Source organism: Rutidosis leptorrhynchoides, chromosome 5, assembly GCF_046630445.1.
Source record: "Rutidosis leptorrhynchoides isolate AG116_Rl617_1_P2 chromosome 5, CSIRO_AGI_Rlap_v1, whole genome shotgun sequence".
NCBI classification, from domain to species: Eukaryota; Viridiplantae; Streptophyta; class Magnoliopsida; order Asterales; family Asteraceae; genus Rutidosis; species Rutidosis leptorrhynchoides.
In genome coordinates this window covers 6105560-6127904 of record NC_092337.1, presented here as the reverse complement: position 1 = coordinate 6127904, position 22345 = coordinate 6105560, and the positions used below count along the sequence as shown (strand labels likewise).

At 33.8% G+C, this 22345-nt stretch overlaps 1 protein-coding gene across 1 annotated transcript; it reads right to left on the bottom strand.

The window, feature by feature from the left end:
- Window positions 1-20736: 20736 nt before the first annotated feature.
- On the bottom strand, window positions 20737-21501 carry LOC139847334 (uncharacterized). The gene has a single exon (XM_071837002.1). The coding sequence runs from the start codon at window positions 21499-21501 to the stop codon at window positions 20737-20739; it is 765 nt and encodes a 254-aa protein (XP_071693103.1).
- Window positions 21502-22345: the final 844 nt, after the last annotated feature.

Here is a 22345-nt window from a genome sequence, read left to right as displayed (position 1 = left end):
TTTTTACTACGAAATACAGTATAGTGAGTTTCATTACTCCCTTTTTAAATGCTTTTGCAATATATATTTTTGGGACTGAGAATACATGCGCTTTTGTTAATGTTTGACGAAATAGACATAAGTAATTGAAACTACATTATATGGTTGAATGATCGAAGCCGAATATGCCCCTTTAAGCTTGGTAGCCTAAGAATTAGGGAACTGGCCCCTAATTGACGCGAATCCTAAAGATAGATCTATTGGGCCCAACAAGCCCCATCCAAAGTACCGGATGCTTTAGTACTTCAAAATTATCATGTCCGAAGGGAGTCCCGGAATGATGGGGATATTCTATATGCATCTTGTTAATGTCGGTTACCAGGTGTTCAATCCATATGAACGATTTTTATGCATGCATGATGTTTATGAGAAATGGAAATATAAAATCTTGTGGTCTATTAAAATGATTGAAATGAATATTGATGATAAACTAATGAACTCACCAACCTTTTGGTTGACACTTTTAAGCACGTTTATTCTCAGGTTTGAAAGAAATCTTCCGCTGTGCATTTGCTCATTTTAGAGATATTTCTTGGAGTCATTCATGACATATTTCAAAAGACATTGCATTCGAGTCGTTGAGTTCATCAAGATTATTATTAAGTCAGTTATAGTTGGATATATTATGAAATGGTATGCATGCCGTCAACTTTCATGTAATGAAAGTTTGTCTTTTAAAAACGAATGCAATGTTTGTAAAATGTATCATATAGAGGTCAAGTACCTCGCGATGTAACCATGTATTATTGTATTCGTCCTTATGGATTAGGACAGGTCTCTACACTAAACCCCTTAATCCAGCACTAAAACGTTCCAGGCCAGAAATTTGTGAAAGCTCCAACCAAGATGGAACACCGGCTAAGGGAAACAAAAGTGGCTAGAGGCTACACTAAAATTTAGATAGATATCATGATTGAAACTGATCACTTCAAATCATGGTTATCTTGATATATATGTCTTTTTTTTTCAAATAAAGAATCTATGTATGTCTTTCCTTTCTAGGAATGAATAAAAGAATTTTACCGTTTTACAATAACTTCGTCATTATGTTATTTATAACAATGTTCATATAATAATAACCGGCTAGCAGCAGATGGATTCCAGCATCCACATAAGTCCCACGCAAGTTATTCTGTACCCCTTAAGAGGTGATTGTCTAGCCCTCGTCGGTACAAGTTTCTACTGATAAACGGCGAATGAATAGATGGAATAAACACACTTGAATGCACGATGTACACGCCAAAACTAATACAAATGTAGTCTAGACCTACATATTAAGATACAAACTAGTTCGGCTGAAGAAAATTCATCACAGAGTACATGAAACTAAAATTCTATTAATTATACAAAGTTTCATTACAAGTTACATAAAAAATAAGCAACAATGTGTAATACAATATATTAAAATTTAAAATCTAACAGTTGCTGCACGGTTGTACCCTCGTTGGCACATAGATCCTCAAAACTGCCAAAATGAATCTCTGCCAAGGCCTGTTGAGCAGCCTGAAGCTCCTGTATGACAACCGGGTTCACCTTCCCGGCAATTTTCAGATGCAAGGTGACAGCCCCTCCGGCGTGATGTTTTTACATCAAACGGACAGCATGAGTGAAGTCGGCTGTCCCAAAACTCTGTAAATAAGCCTCGAAAGGTGCCTTCATAGTAGTGGAGTTGATGGCCTTCTTTAAAATAGAAGGCAGGGCACTCTGCAACCAAAGACACTCCGTCGTGGCCACCTCCTTCATGAGGACAGCAGAGGATGCCTCTTTATCCTTCTCCTCCTTCTCGGCAACTACCCGGGCAAGTTCGTCCTTAGCAGCTTTCAGCTGGCTCTCCAGGTTATCTATAGTTTCCCGGCCTTCGCCATTCGGGCAAGCTCATCTTGGGCAGCTTGCTGAGACATCACCGCCTGCTCTTCATGGTCAAAACTATCTAGCAGGAGGTTATTAAGCACCACGATTGCCCGGGCACGGACAACCTTGGCATCATCGTCGGGGAGGGCAGAAACCGCATGGCAAAACGTTGAAGAGGAACCCATCTCTAAGGCACTCATACAGCCATGATAATCAATATCCAGATGAGAGAAAGCACGGATAAGATCATTGCCTGCAGGGACATTGAAGTGAATGTCATCAAAATTCTCCAGGGTAAAATGGTCACCCTCTCCACCACCCAGCTCTATGGGCTCCGTCTCCGTCGTCCCAGCACTGACAGAAGCCTCGACAACATCGACAAGAATTAAAAAAAAAAGTCAAGCATGAGACAAGTCACAACAATAACTAAGATTGGCTTGTCGGAACAAGGAGGTTACCTTTGGCCTTCTTCGCCCGTAACTGAAGGAGCTCGTGAATTCTCCTCTTCACAGCCGTATGCCCCTCTGGTACGGAGCAGGAAGGACCAATTCAGCACTGTCACCGGTATTCTGCTCCAGGTCTTGAGGAGGAACATCCAGCTCACCTCCCGGGTTAACCAGGACAGTCTCAAACTGATCACTTCTAGATTACCAAAAGCCATTGCGCTAGCAAACTCCATCACGGTTGCATAAACATAAACAAGGTTAGTATATAAATAATAAACTATGCGACATAACAATTGGCTAGGATCAGTCTCCACCTGCCCCGTTAAAACGAATGACGGGCTTAGTGTTTGGATCCGGACATTTGTGACTGACTCCTCCCAGCACAAGCATGGCCTCCGGGTATGGCCGCTGGGAAAACTTGAATTCCTGGATAGCCAATATACATGCCTTCTCGGCAGCATTTAATCTTGGAATCTTATTGGCTCCTTTCCTCACGTTTACTGCCTATTCACAAAGTTCAACAAACTGTGCCGGTAGTCCTTTACTATCAAATAAAAAGAACGACTCCCGCCACTCTTTCAAAGACGTATCCATGTCGCTGGTAAAATTGAACAACACTCTCCGTTTGATGGAAAACCACCCAATCTCAGACCTTGAGATGGAGAAACAGTATCAGAACATGCGAACAGTCGGAAGTATATGATAATGGTTAAGATACATCTCCCACATAACCAATTTTTGGTACGCATGGGGATGTACCTAGGCAGACGCTATCCCGTAATGACTAAAGAATTGATACATAAACTCTGAGTAAGACAACAAAAAATTGCCCACGGTGATGGCTGCACCATACATGATGATCATGTATGCTAGAGGTTTGTGGGCTCGGTGGAAGGCATCAGGAACTCTCAAAGTATATCCGGTCAAAAATGGGTACTTACCTACTAATTCGTCTAGGCATTCATCACATACTCGACTCATTATATTGCTAATATCTACGGAAGGCCTAGATGATGATTCGGCAGCGTCTACGCTAGTAGATATGGAAGAATGATCCGCCATATATACGTAAACACAAAAGTACAAACTAATAAAAAAGAAAGAAGCAGAAAAAGTACCTTTTTCGTGAAAAAACTGTTGGTTTTCTGAAGAAGAAACGATTAAGGTATGAAGACTGTAAAAAGTGAAAATACTGTAAAAAGGAAGCTATTTATAGTTTTCAAAGAAGTTGATCCAACGGCTCAGATCAAAGGATGGATCAACAAAAGTAATGATTAAAATTGCAAAAAGAAATCCCTCGAACGCCATTCTAAAAAGTTGAAAAATGGAAAAAATACAAAAAGGGAGCGTATTTGCAGAAACTGTCTTTTCACGCTGGCAAGCATTTAATCCACATCCTATCGGAAGCATGGGCTAGTTTTCAAGTTTGATAACGGTAACCGTTCTGGCTACTATCATCAATTGATGGGACTTGATGATACGCATAATGATCCATCTAAAAAAGACACTAATTAGCAGCATCCAGACTAGGGTTTTACCCGGCGTAGCCAATCCCGAAACAGAACATCTTCCCGGCATCACCTTAATAACCTGACCAGAAGTTTATTTATTTATGCACCCGGGAGGTATCACGTCGGACAGAGGCTAGCCGGGAATGCCACATAAAAATCCAGCCCGGACGAGCATGCACGCTATCGACATCACCTAGCCGGATGTAAAGGAATCAAAAATACAAGGATTATATTAACAAACAAATAAGCCTGCTGACAGACCGACAATAATCTTTCCCGGACGTAACACTACCGTGAAGAAACACTTGGCAAAACTTTCTTGCCTAAACAAAGGGTATGGCATCCACCACACTCACGGAACTACCACGACTTCCCGGCTTAGTATTCTGACCCGGTACAATGATACCGTCCTGGGACAAGCACGCGGTCCCGGAGAAAGTGCATTGTCCCGGAGCAGACACTTCATCCCGAAATGAGTGCACTATCTCGGAACGAGTACTTGATCCCAGAACAAACATTCAAACAAGTTGCACGATGCGTCAGCCCACGAATCTAGGAAGGTTTGTTAGGATCTGCTCGATTATTCCCATGAAAGGGACATGTGCCACGTCAACCCTCGGGGTTGGAAAAGTTTGTTACAACCATAAAAGGGACATGTGCCACGTCACCATTCCCTCATAACATCTATAAATACGCAAACAAGATCATTCATTCACCAACACTGGATGCATTAACGTTACTCTGCCCAAATTAATTACAGTAACATCTCTCCTATCAATAAAACAATTTCGATTAAGATTTCGGCCGATATCGGAATTAATCTTCACCCTAAGATATTAGCTTATTCGATTCCAATCGAATAAGGTTAATCTCATCGATTGTTTTACTCCCTTGAAATCCAGATTTAAAATCGGGGTTCGTACAATTATTGGAGTTAAAACATTCGATCCACTCTTTTTCTCAATTCAAGCACTCAAACCCGAAATCTATTTATACAAAACGATTTTGGTTTGATCACATACATAACAACCAATCCTATAATTGAGGAAGGGATATACACAATCAAACTATCTATGGAAATTATATGCTGCTACAGCTAATAACCTATCATATACAATAAATAATACGTGTGATGTGTACAGTAAGTGTATATCACTAATAATCAGCAAATTGGAGTAAAATATATAATAGTATGGGTCGCCGATTATCAACCGTTTAACACAAATATCATCAACAACGGACCACAACGTACGTGTATAGTTGTATATCCTTCTAAGTAAATGGATTCATAGAATCTTTTTGCTTCAAGGGCAATTTTTAATTTTTAAATGTTGTAACATTATTATGTAGTACATTAATACAGACTATTAGACTAATGTGGAGGTATTATTAGTTTCACTTATGTATATAATAAATTCATGGATATAATACTTTAGATACTGTTATAGTACAAGTAGTCGATGTATAATAACTATTTTGATTCATCAAAATGTAAGTAAAAATATCAACACTGTTAAACGAGTACAATGTCATACATTGAATGTTTTTGTGTGGGGTTTTGTTTAGGTATTTGCGTTATGATGATAACCCAATAAATTGAGTACAAAAACAAACTAAATATTTAGTTACTACAAATGGTATGATAAAAATATAATATAAATATAGCATCAGTGTCCCAGATGATTATTTATATCTACCAACATAGTTTCTATTGTTCATATACATGTTTTTGAAACGGAATTCCATTTCTAAAAACTTTGCGCCAAGTTTTAGTGACCCTTTATTCTCAGACTAAATAATACTCCGAATTTCACAATATTCGTTTGTTTCAGTTTGTACAACGGTGACATTAAATCAAATAAATATATATTTTGTTTTAACTCAATTATAAATATGTAACAGCCTCACTTTGGGCCTAGTAGAAATGACACATTTACCCTTGTGGGTTAGTATAGTGATCTTAATAATTATATGTTTTATAATTATTGTGTATGGGATAATGTGCGTTTGTGGCAAGGGTCACAGAACATATTTCCTTCTGTGATTTGGACTTAAAATGAATAAGTTATTAAAGATTTTGAGTTTTAGATAACGGATAAATACCCGTGTATTGTGGGGTGTGGTGTTAAACCCTTTTAATATATCTGTAACTTATCTCATTTTGAGATATTTTTCCCAAAACACCGACTCGTTCTTTCTCCATCAACTCTAACCCTAATTTCTTAATGTTAACATGAGCTCAAATCAATCATATAATCTTGTTCCTTGTGTTCTTCTGATCATTTTAAGGTAAACCATGACTGATTTCATGATCTAAATCTCTTGCAAATTGGGTTTTTGTGTGGTTTTGGATAAAAGTGGGTTTTTGAATCAAATCTTGTATTTAAAGTGTTGTTTATGTCAAATTGAAGTTAGTAAACATTTGTATATGAGTTATGTGTGTTTTCTAAGTGATTATTAGTGTTAAAACAGTGCAAAAACGAGATTTGGAGCTCAAACTGACGAAAACAGTGACCTGGTGTTGATGAACAGCTCCCGTACGGTTGCAGGATGCATCCGTACGGTTACAGGGTGTATCCGGGCCATTTTGGGTGCAACCGGACGGTTTCAGGTAGGGATGGCATCAGGTCGGGTATGGGTCGGGTTTAGGTAATTCCCCATTTACTTACATACTATTGGGTTTCGGGTTTCCCCACGGGTAAACGGGTATACCCGATTAGTCATTCTGTATTTATTTTTCAATAAGTTACCAAATCAAAATATCGAAAAATAACTTAACTACTTCATATTTAAAGTATTATGAAATATCACATACAAAAAGTTGATTGAAAAGTTACTAAAATACTCAAATACACAAAGTATAAAATATCACATCTCAAAAATTTGTTGGATATAATTATATCGAATAAAATTATACTCGTTTAAAAAAAAGAGAAATCTTTCATACATTAACAATATAATACTAATACTAAAATTTTACACAAAAGGTAGTATTAAAATTCCTCACGCCAGGTATACGGGTATGCGGGTCGGGTATACGGGTCGGGTATACGGGTTTGTATCCAAAACCATACCCGAACCCAAACCCGGAATTTCGTTTGTAACCATCCCCATACCCGGTCCATGACCCGGCAAACTCGGGTCATACCCAGCCCAATTGTAACGGGTTTCGGGTTTCTCCATCGGGTACGGGTCATTTTGCCATCCCTAGTTGCAGGTGCTCCCGCGCGGTTGCAGTCTGTCAGCTTTTGGTAAACTTGTTTTAGCCGTAACTTTCAAACCGTAACTCCGTTTTTGATGAATAAACTACCGTTGGAAACTTAATGAGGTCTACTTTCTAATGGTGAAGTTTTAAAACACTGAATCAAAATTTATTTTGGGTCAAAATGATAGAATAACGTTTATGCCTCGTTTTATATGCGTGTAATAGTTGCAATTGAATGGGAAACTATGTAAACTTGTCATATATGAATATATATATAGAGTTAAATCATGCTAATTAGAGTATGTATTGATGATATTTTCTATTAAATGTGAAGTGTGATTCAACACTTGAGCACTATACTAACTTGAGATATTTTGTGATGATTCTCAGGTGACAAATGGAAAGGTGAAGACTCAGTGATATAAGATAACTGAGTACTTGTGCTTTCAGCTGAGTGGGATTATATTTATGGATGTGATTATAGAGTGACAAGTATAGTGATCCGTTCCATGCTTATAATTAGACTGTGTAATGAGTCTGTGACCAGTATTATGACTATATGTGATTATGTGCGCACCAGTGAACGTCGATGGTGAATTCTGACATAAGAGGTCAATGCTATTTACCTTGTGTATTTAGGGTGATAGTATTGGGTCCAAGTGTTACTGATTAGTGGTATAGTATGAATGACGAGTGCGTCACGTCTGGAAGACTATACCAGTGACTGAATAGTGTGAACTATCGGTCTTCTTGTGTATGGATTTACGTGATTAGTGACCAGTGCCTTTAAGATGTGCTTGATGCTTGTAGTGATGTACACCTAGATATTGCCATTCACTTATATTTATGCTAATTCCCCCTCAGTGTTTTGCCTTGCAGGTATAGATTAGCAAATTTTGGTGAGTTTTGCGAGGCAAGTGAAGATGTTTAACACATTTTATAACTCTGATATTTTGTAATAAACAAATGGCTTATATTAAAAATGTAACACCTGTGATTTTGTGTAATCATATAAGTATGTACTAATATATGATATGTAAATTAATAAGTCTTTTGCTGTGAGTGTCTTTAAAAAAGTGTGTGTATGTAAAAAGTACGGTGTTACAAGTTGGTATCAGAGCATAGGTTTGGCAGTATGTACACTGTGTAAGTGCAATACTCCCAAACTTATGAATGTATCATGTCAAACATCCAAGTGAGGGATAAGTGAATGTAGAGATATGCACCTATGTTATTATGATTAGTGATAGGTACTAATGGATTATCTACTAAGTTTTTTGAGAGATGTTGTGATAAGACAGGTATGACGATCGATCAAACCCTGCTGTTGAGCCGTTGACCCCATTTTATCCAGAGTTATGTCAGTGAGTCCTGATAGGAGATTTGACAAGTCCGGAGAGTGTACCAGAACATTGAGTTGAATAAAGATACATGTTTCATCAGTGATAAAGTGAACCTCGAGATAGGAAGAGAAAGATAAATGAAATAGGTTAGCGACAATCGAAACTGATTTCAACTACAATCCCTTACGTGATGAGTTACTTGTGTGTGAAGAGGGGTCAGGGGTGCAGGTGGGATCAATATGTTGATAGGTAAGAAGATGTCTTCTTATTTAAAAAGGTACGCCCTTGTTACATTGTTTTAATTATTATGTACCATTTGATTGTGAACGAATGCCTATCTATGTTTGTTATAAATTATGCTCGACTAAGACCAGTTGTGACGTGATTGCTTCTTCCTAACAAGGTAGAAGTAGCTAGTGGTTTGACGGCTTCAGTCATAATAGCTGTATCTGAAGCTACTAGTGACATTATTGGGATTTATTCCCTTTGATTGGTTGTCATGCTTTCTGTGCTTGCCATGATTAGTGAGAATTGATTGGTTTTGTACTGCATATGCATATGATATGCATGTCTGTTATACTTGACTAAATATGATGATATGCAAGATTCTATAAGACTACGTAAGGCTTATATAAAATACATTTCTTTTACTTGAATTATCGGGACACCCGTAGTGACCTGCAGGAATTAGGGTTGGACAGTAGTCCACAGGTGTGTATGACGATGAACTTGAACCCTGTATTCTATTGATATTATAGGTGATTTGCTTGTATGTAAACCATGACCGAACTGTTAAGTATGATATTAGCCCTGTTATTTATTATGCATGGTTAGACTAGTGGTGCAAGTATCGTAGTGATGCCTTAAGGAATTGTTTCCTTTCCTGCCCCTTACGAATTTAAATTGTGACCATTAGAAGTGAGTGTGGGTGGTGCCCCTTATGTTATGTCTTTAGAAAATAGTGAAACCTTTTACCTGAATGGGGATTTGTACCTGATTCGTGTTGTGACTTGGAAAGAGAGCGGATTGTTAGACAATGTTTGAAATTGTGATTAGTATATCATTAGGATGGAATGGTATACCTAGATATATTCCTATGCACAGATGATTATGTGACCTCTTAGTTTGAGTGTTATAACCTTTGTGAATTACACTTATAATGCCCGGACTGTTAGTGATTTGCAAGTGGTGTGACTTAAGTACTTAGATTTAAACTAATGTGATAGTTTGTCAGTGATGACTAACTAAGAGTTAGTTAGATAACCATGTGTGAAGAATTCGTGGTGGTTAATAGCATAAGACTATTGAGACTAGTGATTAGTGAAAATAGAATAATAAAATAATTTTTTCCTTTTACAAATGCTTAATAGGAAATTGTGTACCATAATAAGGTGTAAACCATATAGGAGTTTCCTTAACGAGTAACTCAGAATAAGGGTATGATTTAGTGAAATATACTCGCGTCTGGCCAACGGAAGTATATTATAGTAAATCATACAGGAATTCTGGGAAGCTGAAGGAAATTTAGATCATACATGGACCGTGAATTGACTGTTGGACAATGAATCGTTTACGTATAATATGACTAGCCTAGACAATTTTAACGAATTAAAGATGTGTTTTAGGGACATAAGTACAGATTTTAGCGAAATAAAGGGAATTCAGTTGTCATTGCTTTAAAGTTTGAAAGAATTTAACTATGTAAAAAGTTAAACCTGATAATAAATACGAGAATTTGATCGTATCGAGTAACATAAGGACATAATTTTGGACCTTGACTGATAAGTGACTATGGAAATTGTGAACACTAGTGATTAGTGATATGTGCTTAGACTGTGCCTTGTAGTCTGTGTCTAGTGTAAGTGACTGTATGTGACTATTTATACACCCAGTGCTCACGACTATGGTGGATTCCGCCGTTGAGTTGAAGTCAATGGTGAATACCAACGTAAGATATCAACTTTTCCATTATTAGTGTTGGGAAGTGTGTTAATTGTGTACCCCGACCAGATGGTGATGCATGGACTATATTTGTGCCTAGAGATTAGTGTAATGTTGTGTTTTGACTGTGGAGCAAATCGCTCGTTTGTGTCAACTACATTTTGTGCTAAGTTAAATGTGCATATTAGTGTAATAAATGAACCCTTAAGTGTCGAAGTGGGTGATGATAGAACTGTTCCAGTCACAAAGTTTGTGTCTGGAAATATTATTGACAAAGAGGGTAGTCTTTCCCCTGTGACTTTTTAGTGATACCTATATCAAGCTCTGATGTAGTGTTAGGCATGAATTGGCATAGTGACCATAAGGCCAGTATTAAGTGCCATAGGAAGATTAGCTCTTTTCTATGACTGGTGGGAAACGGGTAGTTGCTCGTAGTGATCAGGGCGGGTTCCGTTGTCCGTTATCGTCGATGATGAAAGCTCAGAAATCTTTGATCAAGGGATGTGATTTTTCTTAGCTTCTGTGATCGATGTAAAGAAGGAAGAGAAGGTAGTGTCTGATATTCACGTAGTGTCTGAATACCCATGAGTGTTTCCCGATGATTTTCCAGGCTTACCGCCGATCAGGGAAGTTGAATATAAGATCGATTTAGTGCTAAGGGCTATGCCGATTGCCAAAGCTCCGTATAGATTAGCCCCTTCGAAAATTCGTGAAATAATGTCTCAAATTCAAGAATCGTTGGACCACGGATTCATTTGTCTGAGTTCTTCGTCGTGGGGTGAACCAGTGTTATTCGTGAAAAAGAAAGATGGTACGCTAATGTGTATAGATTATAGTGAATTAAATAAAGGAATAGTGAAGAATAAGTATCTGCTTCCTAGGGTAGATGACTTATTCGATCAGCTTCAAGGAACCTCATTCTTTTCGAAAATAGATTTACGTTCGGGATATCACCAGGTTCATGTTGCTAAATCTGACATTCCTAAGACTGCATTTCGTACTCGTTATGGTCATTATAGTTCTTAGTTATGCCATTTGGGTTAACCAACGCTCCAAAAATTTTCATGGATCTCATGAATAGGGTGTGTAAACCGTTTTTGGATAAGTTTGTTATCGTGTTCATTGATGACATCTTAGTGTACTCCAAAATCGAATCCAAGTATGCTGAGCGTCTGTGGAGAATGTTAGAACTTTTGAAACGTGAGAAACTCTCCGCATAAGATTTAAAATGTGAGTTCTGGTTAGGTGAAGTTCAATTTTTTTGGGTCATGTTATCTGTGATGAAGGTATTAAAGCGGATCCAATTAAGATTGAAGTTGTGAGGAATTGGAATTCACCAAAGAATCTGACAGAAATTAAGAGTTTTCTAGGATTGGTCGGTTACTACCGACGATTCAGTAAAGATTTTTTTTTTCAAAGATTGCAAGTTCTTTAACAATATTAACTAGAAAGGATGTGTATTTTCAGTGAGATAATGAACAAGAAACTGCATTTCAAACATTGAAAGGTTTGATGTGTGAAGCACCAGTGTTAGCCTTACCTGAGGGATCCGAAGACCTCGTTGTGTATTGCGACGCGTCTGTATCCGATTTCGGCTGTGTATTAATGCAAAGAGATCGTGTAATTGCATATGTGTTAATAAAACCAAGTGAAAAGAATTATCCAGCTCATGATTTAGAAATGGTTGCAGTTGTGTTTACATTAAAGTTATGGAGATATCTCTTCGTAGAAGGAGATGAATATTCATCAGAGAAGATAGCAAGTTTTGATCAAAGATTACGATTGTGAGATTTGGTACCATCTTGGTAAAGTCAATGTGTGTTATCTCTGCAAGTGTTCAGTGAATGATAAAAGTCAGATTCTACCACCTCTTCAAGATTTAAAAGTGAATACGAATAAGAAATTAGTGGGGGAACGTGTTAGGATTTTGGACCGAAAAGTGATCAAGTTGCGCAAGAAACAGATGCCAATAATGCATGTGAATGGAAGCATAGTTTAGGCACCAATCTGACATGGGAGACCGAAGAGTTGATGACCTCTAGATACCCTCATCTATTTAACCGTGACTAGATTCCGAGGACAGAATCTTCTTAAGGGGGTAGATTTGTAACAGCCTCGCTTTGGGCCTAGTAGAAATGGCACATTTACCCATGTAGGTTAGTATAGTGATTTTAATAATTATATGTTTTATAATTATTGTGTATAGGATAATGTGTGTTTTGTGGCAAGGGTCACAGAACATATTTCCTTTTGTGATTTGGACTTAATATGAATAAGTTATTAAAGATTTTGGGTTTTAGATAACTGATAAATACCCGTGTGTTATCGGGTTAAACCCTTTTAATATATCCACGACTTATCTCATTTTGAGATATTTTTCCCAAAACACCGATTCGTTCTTTCTCCCTCAACTCTAACCCTAATTTCTTAATGTTAACATGAGCTCAAATCAGTCATATAATCTTGTTCCTTGTGTTCTCTTGATCATTTTAAGGTAAACCATGACTGATTTCATGATCTAAATCTCTTGCAAATTGGGTTTTTGTGTGGTTTTGATAAAAGTGGGTTTTTGAATCAAATCTTGTATTTGAAGTGTTGTTTATGTCAAATTGTAGTTAGTAAACATTTGTATATGAGTTATGTATGTTTTCTAAGTGATTATTAGTCTCAAAACAGTGCAAAAACGAGATTTAGAGCTCAAAATGACAAAAACAGCGACCCGGTGCTGATGAACAGCTCCCGACGTTTACAAGATGCATACATACAGTTAGGGGGTGTATCCGGGCTGATTTGGCTTCAACCGGGAGGTTGCAGGCAACCGGGCGGTTGCAGGTGCTCGCGCACAGTTGTAGTTTGTCAGCTTTTTGGTAAACTTGTTTTGGTCATAACTTTCAAACCGTAACTCCGTTTTTTATGAATAAACTACCATTGGAAACATAATGAGGTCTAATTTCTAATGATGAAGTTTTAAAACACTGAATCAAACTTTATTTTGGGTCAAAATGATAGAATAACGTTTATGCCTCGTTTTATAAGCGTGTAATAGTTGCAATTGAATGGGTAACCATGTAAACTTGTCATATATGAATATATAGAGTTATATCATGTTAAAGAGTATGTATTGATGATATTTTCTATTAAATGTGAAGTGTGATTCAACACTTGAGCACTATACTAACTTGAGATATTTTGTGATGATTCTTAGGTGACAAACGGAAAGGTGAAGACTCAGTGATATAAGACAACTGAGTACTTGCTTTCAGGTGAGTGGGATTATCTTTATGGATGTGATTATACAGTGATAAGTATAGTGATCCGTGCTATGCTTATAATTAGACTGTGTAATAAGTCTGTGACCAGTATTGTGACTATATGTGATTATGTGCGCACCAGTGAACGTCAATGGTGAATTCCGACGTAAGAGGTCAATGATATTTATCTTGTGTATTTAGGGTGATAGTATTGGGTCCAAGTGTTACTTATTAGTGGTATAGTATGAATGACGAGTGCGTCACGTCTGGAAGACTATACCAGTGACTCAGTAGTGTGGACTATCGGTATATTCTAGCTTGATCAGCTATTGGTTGCCGGTCTTCTTGTATATGGATTTAAGTGATTAGTGACCAGTACCTTTAAGATGTGCTTGATGCTTGTAGTGATGTCCACCTGGATATTACAATTCACTTAGTGTTATGCTAATTCCCCCACAGTGTTTTGCCCTGCAGGTATAGATTAGCAGCTTTTGGTGGGTTTTGCAAAGCAAGTGAAGATGTTTGACATAGTGTATAACTCTGATATTTTGTAATAAACAAATGGCTTATATTAACAACGTAACACTTGTGATTTTGTGTAATCATATAAGTATGTACTAATATATGTTATGTAAATTAATAAGTCTTCCGCTGTGAGTGTTTTAAAAAAAATTATATGTATGTAAAAAGTACGGTGTTACAAAATATAAATAATGACATCAATTTATCATAAAAGTTTTCTTCGACGGTGTCTTCTAGTAAGACAATCTAGACTAAAAAGTTAATGATAAAAGCAATTGGGCCATTTAGTTGGAATAAGTGAAGTGGCTCGTATTTTAAAAACGATCCTGTACTCGCAATCATGAATATTATTACTTCATAGATTTTCAAATGCATTATTAAATGAAAGAGCCCTAATATGTTTGGTCCATAATAATAGGGCCCAAATCATTTACATATTAGATGGGATATCAAGTTGAATAATGATAGAGAGTAAAACTCAATTCTATTTACAATATAAATCATTTACTTATTCCCATCAACATGAATATCAACTTGTTTAGATTAACATGAACAATCTATATTTGTTTTCATCGTAACATGTGACGACCCGGAAATTTTCGACCAAATTTAAACTTAATCTTTATTCCGACACGATAAGCAAAGTCTGTAATGTTGATGTTTCAAAAACTTTAAACTGTGTTCAGGTAATCAATTACCCTTCGACTATTTCCGACGATTCACGAACCCTAAAATTGCAAATAGAAATGTATATATAAATAATTACACATGTAAATATTTATGTATTATAAATTAATTTTATTTATGAACTATTATGTAATTATGACATAAAATTTATACTTGTTATTTAAAAATGTTTATATAGAAAGTAGATTGAAAATACAAAATTTATCAATGTTAACAAAGTATTAATTGTTATACTCTGAGATTATTTGTTTCAATATATATAATTAATATATTTACCTACTTGATAATTAAATCATAATTATATATATATATATATATATATATATATATATATATATATATATATATATATATATATATATATATATATATATATAATTTCCATACATAATTATTGATTGTATGAAGATTGTAATATATTAAGATGAATAATTATTAAATACTCAATATGTGTGATCATATCATATATAGTATATAACTAGTAAATAATATATAATTAATAAAATGTATGGTTAATATATGAAATGTAATTGTAAATTAGAAATATAAGTGTTATACAAATATTATTATTACTTTCATTATTATTACCAATATTAATAATAATATTGAAATCAGTATTAGTCATATTAATAGTTGGAAATAGAGATATGGAGTTTGATATACATAAATTGATATGTTATTATTAGTACTAATATTATTATTATTATTATCATTAATAATATCAATTATATTATAAATAGTATTATTATCATGAATAAGATTATTATTATCAATTTTATAGTTAGTATCATTGTTATTAATTATTAGTATTATAAATATTATAAAAAGTAATTATTATTAGTATTATTATTAGTTATCATTAATAATACTATTAATATCAATTACACTAAGAATTATTATTATTATGCATTGTTATTACTCTTATTATCATTATAATTAGTATTAATATTATATTACTATGAATATTATGAATTATTATTATTATTGTAATTATTAACAGTATTAATCTAATATCAAGATTCTGATTATAGTTATACAGAAAACCTGATTCACGCTATATATATATATATATATATATATATATATATATATATATATATATATATATATATATATATATATATATATATATATATATATATATATATATATATAGGGTACGTATACAGAAAGATAAATAAATAAATAAATTAGTATAAAAAAAATTACAGCACAAATCGTATTCTGTTTTCAATGGTTATCAAACTGTAGTAAATTTTGCTTTATGATTTCAATCTAGTACGAATTGATTCCATATGTTCAATAACAAACAAATCAGTTGGAATCGATTGGATTTTTTTTACTTTATTAATTCTGACAGGATTTTTGTGTGTCGAGCAATCAAACTACAAAACAAACGATTTAAGTCACATTAGCTGTCATTAAGTCTACTAATGTCCATATACTACACTGCAATTACAATTTGGGTGAAGGAGGAACAGAAATCAAAATCGAAATTGAAGAAAATAGCACAAGGGCTTTGTTCTTGTATCATTTATCCAAAATCTTAAATTCGAAAACGATTTCAAATTGTAAAAGTGCAGTTTTGTTAGGATTTGTCTATGTAATCTATCTGTAAAATTCCATAATCCAATTCCTCATAACCATTTCAAAATTTGGAGTCAAACTTTTATTTTTAAAAGTCAAACTTTATGTTCTTGGTGAAATTCATAATCGTTTTAAGTTTTCTATTGAAATTAATGATCCACAATGTTTCTAGGAAGGATTTATAACTTATTTCATGTTGAAAGCTTACCCTAAAACTGTCTTAAATCCGAAGTTCATGTTTGAGGTTTGAAGTTGCTTTGCGATGTCTGTTACAGGCAGTTATTTTTTTTCTTTCTTTTGTCTTTCTGTTGATCAAACAATCACTCAAGTTGTTATGTTTCAAACTCTAGTCCTAATTCAAATTTCAAGCTCGTGGTTATGGTTTTCATTAGTTCCCTGGTCAATTTGATTTAAGTGAAGAAGAAAAGAAGATGAACACAAATATTACGAGTTAAATAAATATTAGGATAGTTTAATAACAGAAAAATGAGTATGGTTCAGTGGTTTAGTGTGTGTTTGGGCTTTCGAGAGGTCGCGGGTTCAAGCCCGGGCGATGGCATTTTTTTTATCTCTTTCCTTTAAAGGTAGCCATTTATTACTTAATTATTATTATTATTCATTATTGTTATTATTTTTGTTGTTATTATTGTTGTTGTTGTTGTTGTTATTATTATTATTATTATTATTATTATTATTATTATTATTATTATTATTATTATTATTATTATTATTATTATTATTATTATTTGTATTGTTATTATGATTATTATGATTAATATCATTATTACAGTTATCATTATTGTTAATATTATTAATATCATCAAGTATTAGAATTATGAATATTATTACTATTATTATTAAGTGTTATGAATATTAGTTATTACCGCTATTATTACTAATATAAGTATTAGATACCATTTATTATTTTTATTATCATAACCTTAGTTACAATTATAATAATTATTATTATTGTTATTAATATAAGTATTATTATTAAGTAATATGATTATTAATATTATCATTATTAATATCAAAAACTATTTTTTTTGTTAACAAATAAATATTTTGTACATAAAATATACTCATTACATGTACTATAATTATATTAAAATTTCACATAACTGAATATATCAAACCTACTGAAATTATTTATATAAATACTTACAGATAATAAACTATCGATTTTTAAATATAACAATTAACAAGTATGTATATAAATATGAATATATTAATATAATTATATAAATATTAACCATTTTGAATATATACACAAATTTAATATACATAATATATGAACTAAGGATATGATAAATAAATTTGTTCAGTTACGAATATACATTTTGATATATATACAAATGATATAGGTTCGTGAATCCGAGGCCAACCCTGCATTGTTCAATATAGTCAAATATATTTTTACTACAAAATATATTAGGTGAGTTCATTTGCTCCCTTTTACTCTTTATATTTTTGAGACTGAGAATACATGCGCTGTTTTTACAACTGCTTTATTAAATGCTTTTGAAATATATTTTTGAACTGCGAATACATGAAATGCTTTTATAAATGTTTGACGAGATAGACACAAGCAAAACATTCCTCGAATGAATTATTATGCAGGCGGAAGTTTTGTGGATTATTATTGAATTAGTTGGACGTTATAATTGCCACTAATTATTTTGAATATTTTCCCTGATTATTATTGCTTGGTAACCTAAGAATTAGAATCGGGTATGGCCCTAATTCACGCGAATCCTAAAGGTAGCTACCGGGTTTAACACCCCCACCCAGAATGTTCACTAGACAGAAGGGCTAGTGGGCGTGGTGTTTAGTACTTCGAAGTTTATATAATTATTATACAGACGAGATGTTCTGTTTTGAGGATATTATTATGCGCATTATATGTTAAGGTCGGTTACCAAACCAAGCTATGAAAGCAATGAAAACTGAATGTTATGTATTTAGAGAATGATTTTATACACAGGTTATGTGTATGTTATTTTTGTACACAAGATATGTCTACGGTTACTAAGATTTATGAAAGATGATTTCGTACACGAGAAAGGTGTACTGTATTTAAAAGATATCGCATGTACATTACAGGTGGGTATAGGATTCGGGCCCATTTGTACCATACAGGATTTAAATCTTGTGGTCTATCAAAATGATGAATTTTATTGTTTTATAATAAACCTATGAACTCACCAACCTTTTGGTTGACACTTGAAAGCATGTTTATTCTCAGGTATGAAAGAAATCTTCCGCTGTGCATTTGCTCATGTTAGAGATACTACTTGGAGTCTTTCATGGCATATTTCAAAAGATGTTGCATTCGAGTCGTCGAGTTCATCAAGATTATTATTAAGTCAATTATAGTTGGAGGTATTATGAAATAGTATGCTTGCCGTCAACTTTCGATGTAAAGAAAGTTTATCTTTTAAAAACGAATGCAATGTTTGTAAAATGTATCATATAGAGGTCAATTACCTCGCGATGTAATCAACTATTATGAATCGTTTATATTGTATATGAACGGGGCATTTCATAACACTCGGTTCACTTTCTTCGCATTTTGTAACAACCAAACTTATTAATTACTTAACAATTTTAGTGTCATTCAATAATTATTTAAATTAGTGGTAATATATTTGGAAACAATTGTTATGTAATTAAGTTATATAACGGGCTTAGAGGTTATGTAGTTTATGCCCATAAAAACTAACATGTATTGTTATTGAGCCCCTAACGAGGTCAAGGAGCAATGTCAAATAACTGATTTATTAATTTCTTGTTTGGTTGTTTTGCTTTCATATCAAACATACAGAAACACACTACTGATTCGTTAATACTCATATTTGATTTCTTCTTCCCTAAAAACAAATTGAGATAATTAATTGAGAAAGTATAATAGGATTCAAGAACCAATCAAAATTATTAATCTCAACCAGGTTTTGCTAACATTAATGTCATGTTTATGAGAAACGAGAGCTTTATTTTGATCATCATAAGTATAGAATTAGGATTTAAAGTGTATAAAATGAAGTCTTTTATATACTAATGATTAGAGTGTAGCTATGGCTTTATATTCAAGTTTGGCCCATGGGCTAAATTAAAAATTATAATCTCTTCGATATTCAAAATTTCCCTGAGAGTCGTCGCGTGATTCTGACGTTAGTAAATGACCAGCTCTTTACCACTCTTAATTGGTTCTTTGGTGACATGGTTAGTCATGTTAGCTAGAGAATAAATGAGGGATCAACCTCAGCTCCTTTTTGTTACATTTTAAGTAATTTAATTGCTTGATTACTTAGGGTTTAACTTCATAAATTCTAGAGACAAAAGAATACGTTAGAATTGACCATTCTAAAAATATTATATTTTCTAAGAAATTATAAAAATATAATCGTACTAATTGTCATAAGAATTTTACTGTTCATGAGGGTATTTAAATCATTTTTCACATTTTTTCGGTTGGTATTTCCTTACGTTAGTCTTCATCACACTTAAAACTTTGATGGGCCTAACCAATATCTTAAAACTTAATGGCCCACTAAGCATTTTAGGCCTATGCATACATCCATAACCTTTGTCACATCCTGTAGTTTGTCCCTAGCTCAACATGTTGAAAACAAGAAAGAATTAATGGGAATTAGTTTTACAAATAGATAATGATTCTTATGTTAAATCATTAAATCAATGATATCGTAGCAAGGTTCATATTTTTGATGATGGCAATGAGCGAGAATAAAATTCATAATACGCGGGTAAGTGATATGTGATGGGTAGATAAAATCATGAACTCTTACACAAAAGCAGGGGTATGGGTTAAAAAGTGTATCCGGCGACGAGTCATAAGCGGGTCACGGATATGCAATATTCATCATTAGTAAAATCCGATCTGATAATTCACTAGACTTATTACCTCCGTTTACACATGCATTTATTTTTATACTTCGTATTTGTTATTAACGAGTAAAACAAATTTGCACATAGCTGCGGGGTATTTATGATCGATTAAAAGTCGATGGTTTTGATCGGTTAATAGGGCGTTTAAAAAATAAAGGAAAAAAATGTTGGAAAAAGGAATTTTATAAAAAGAAAAAGACTCAAAAAAATGCCGGATTACCAAACTACCTTGAAGTTGAGGTATTTATGGTGATGTCACCGTGTATTTCACCATAAATAGTATCTTTGGTAATTGCAATTGTATATTAAATACTAATACTAATATATATATATATTTTTTTTTTTTTGACAAAAAACAGGAATATATAAATAATAATTTTCACTAAGATGTGAAAATTAGAGGATACAATGGAAGACCAAGTTGGACTTACAAAACTCTTGTCCACTTCACTTGGTACAATAAGAAAACCAACTAAAATATAGAACACAAAATATCTTCCTATGTCCATATTCATGAACCAAAATACTAAACAACAATACTTCTTTTGGGATTGCTCGGATTAACATCCATGGATTACTTGCCCATATATAACTTTGAAAACTTTGACAAATTTTCCCATTCACTAGCCATTGAAACACTTTGAGCTTTATCCGTCCTACAATCATCGCCCAACATGTATAGACCTCGCTGAAAACTATGTCATTTCTTGCAATCCATATAGCCCAAATGGTTGCCGGTCCAATCAATTTCCAAAATTTACCAACTTTAATACCCATTCCGTTACACCAATCATGAGAAAATTCTAGAATCGTTGAAGGCATAACCCACCAAATATTCCACCAACTAAATAATGCCGACCAAATGTGTCTTGACCACGAGCAATGTAAAAGTAAATGATCGATCGATTCAACACTATCCAAGCACCATCTACATTTATCGTCCACTCCGTTACTCAAACAATGCCTAAAACTCAATACTTCTTTTACCGGGATAGCTCCTTGAATCGCTAACCAATGAAAGATGGCGATTTTAGATGGTACGTTTTTGTTCCAAACAACATCCAACCAATCTAACTCATTCTCAATATTTGAAACAAACATAAAACGAATACCTTCCGCCACCGAATACACTATATTTACCGAATGAACCCAAATAATTTCATCTTCTTTATCCACTACAAGCTTGGTATGCATTAAAAGAGACAGTAACATTTGAAGTTGAATATTAATTATCATAATCATCCCGTGGACCTTCAAAACCCAAATCCCAAATCATCGTCCCATGCGCATCTAGACGCCCCCATATCCGCTATACGTCCATTTCTTTTCGAAGACAAACGATACAAAGATGGGAATTGATCCCGTTCTTTAGAAACTCCCAACCAAATATCAAGCCAAAATAAAATATATGCGTACCTTTCCCAATTTTCCTTTGCCAACTTTGAGGGCTTAATAAATCAAAAAAACTCATCGCATCCTTGCAATTTGATCAAATCTCTCCAAACCGAAGATAACTTATTAATTACATGTGACTAAACAACTTTATTATTTACACCTACACTAAAATACAAACATTAATGAATGGATGATGTCATGATCCTTCACTTATTTTTTTAATTCGTAATTACATAGAGGTTATATTTATTTTTCGCTGACATATTAACAAAATCATTCTTACCTGGCTGGTAAACGCCTCCTTTAGGCAATGCATTACCCCCCGGTTTGATTACCGGGTTCCGTTTTTTTGGTTTTCACATTTTTTTTTTTGCATATTACACTAAAACATTTACTTCGTACTAATTATATTTTGGTACCTAACTAATTAATCATAAGTTTATTAATTTAAAGCATTACCTGTCGGCTTTTAAACTTTTATTTTTTCAATTTTTCGTAAAATCTTTTATTTGTTCTGTTTGTTTATTTTTTTCTATCAAAATTATATTATGGTTCGTTAATATTCGTACTATAGTTATAAACTATTGAAATTGTGTTAACCTCGGCGCAACGCGCGGACTTCCAATCTCGTTAATATCATTTACGAAAATACAAGGACATT

What these genes read in the sequence shown, in the direction of transcription:
- LOC139847334 (XM_071837002.1), bottom strand. Translation starts at nt 21,501, where the DNA reads ATGTTACTGTCTCTTTTAATGCATACCAAGCTTGTAGTGGATAAAGAA.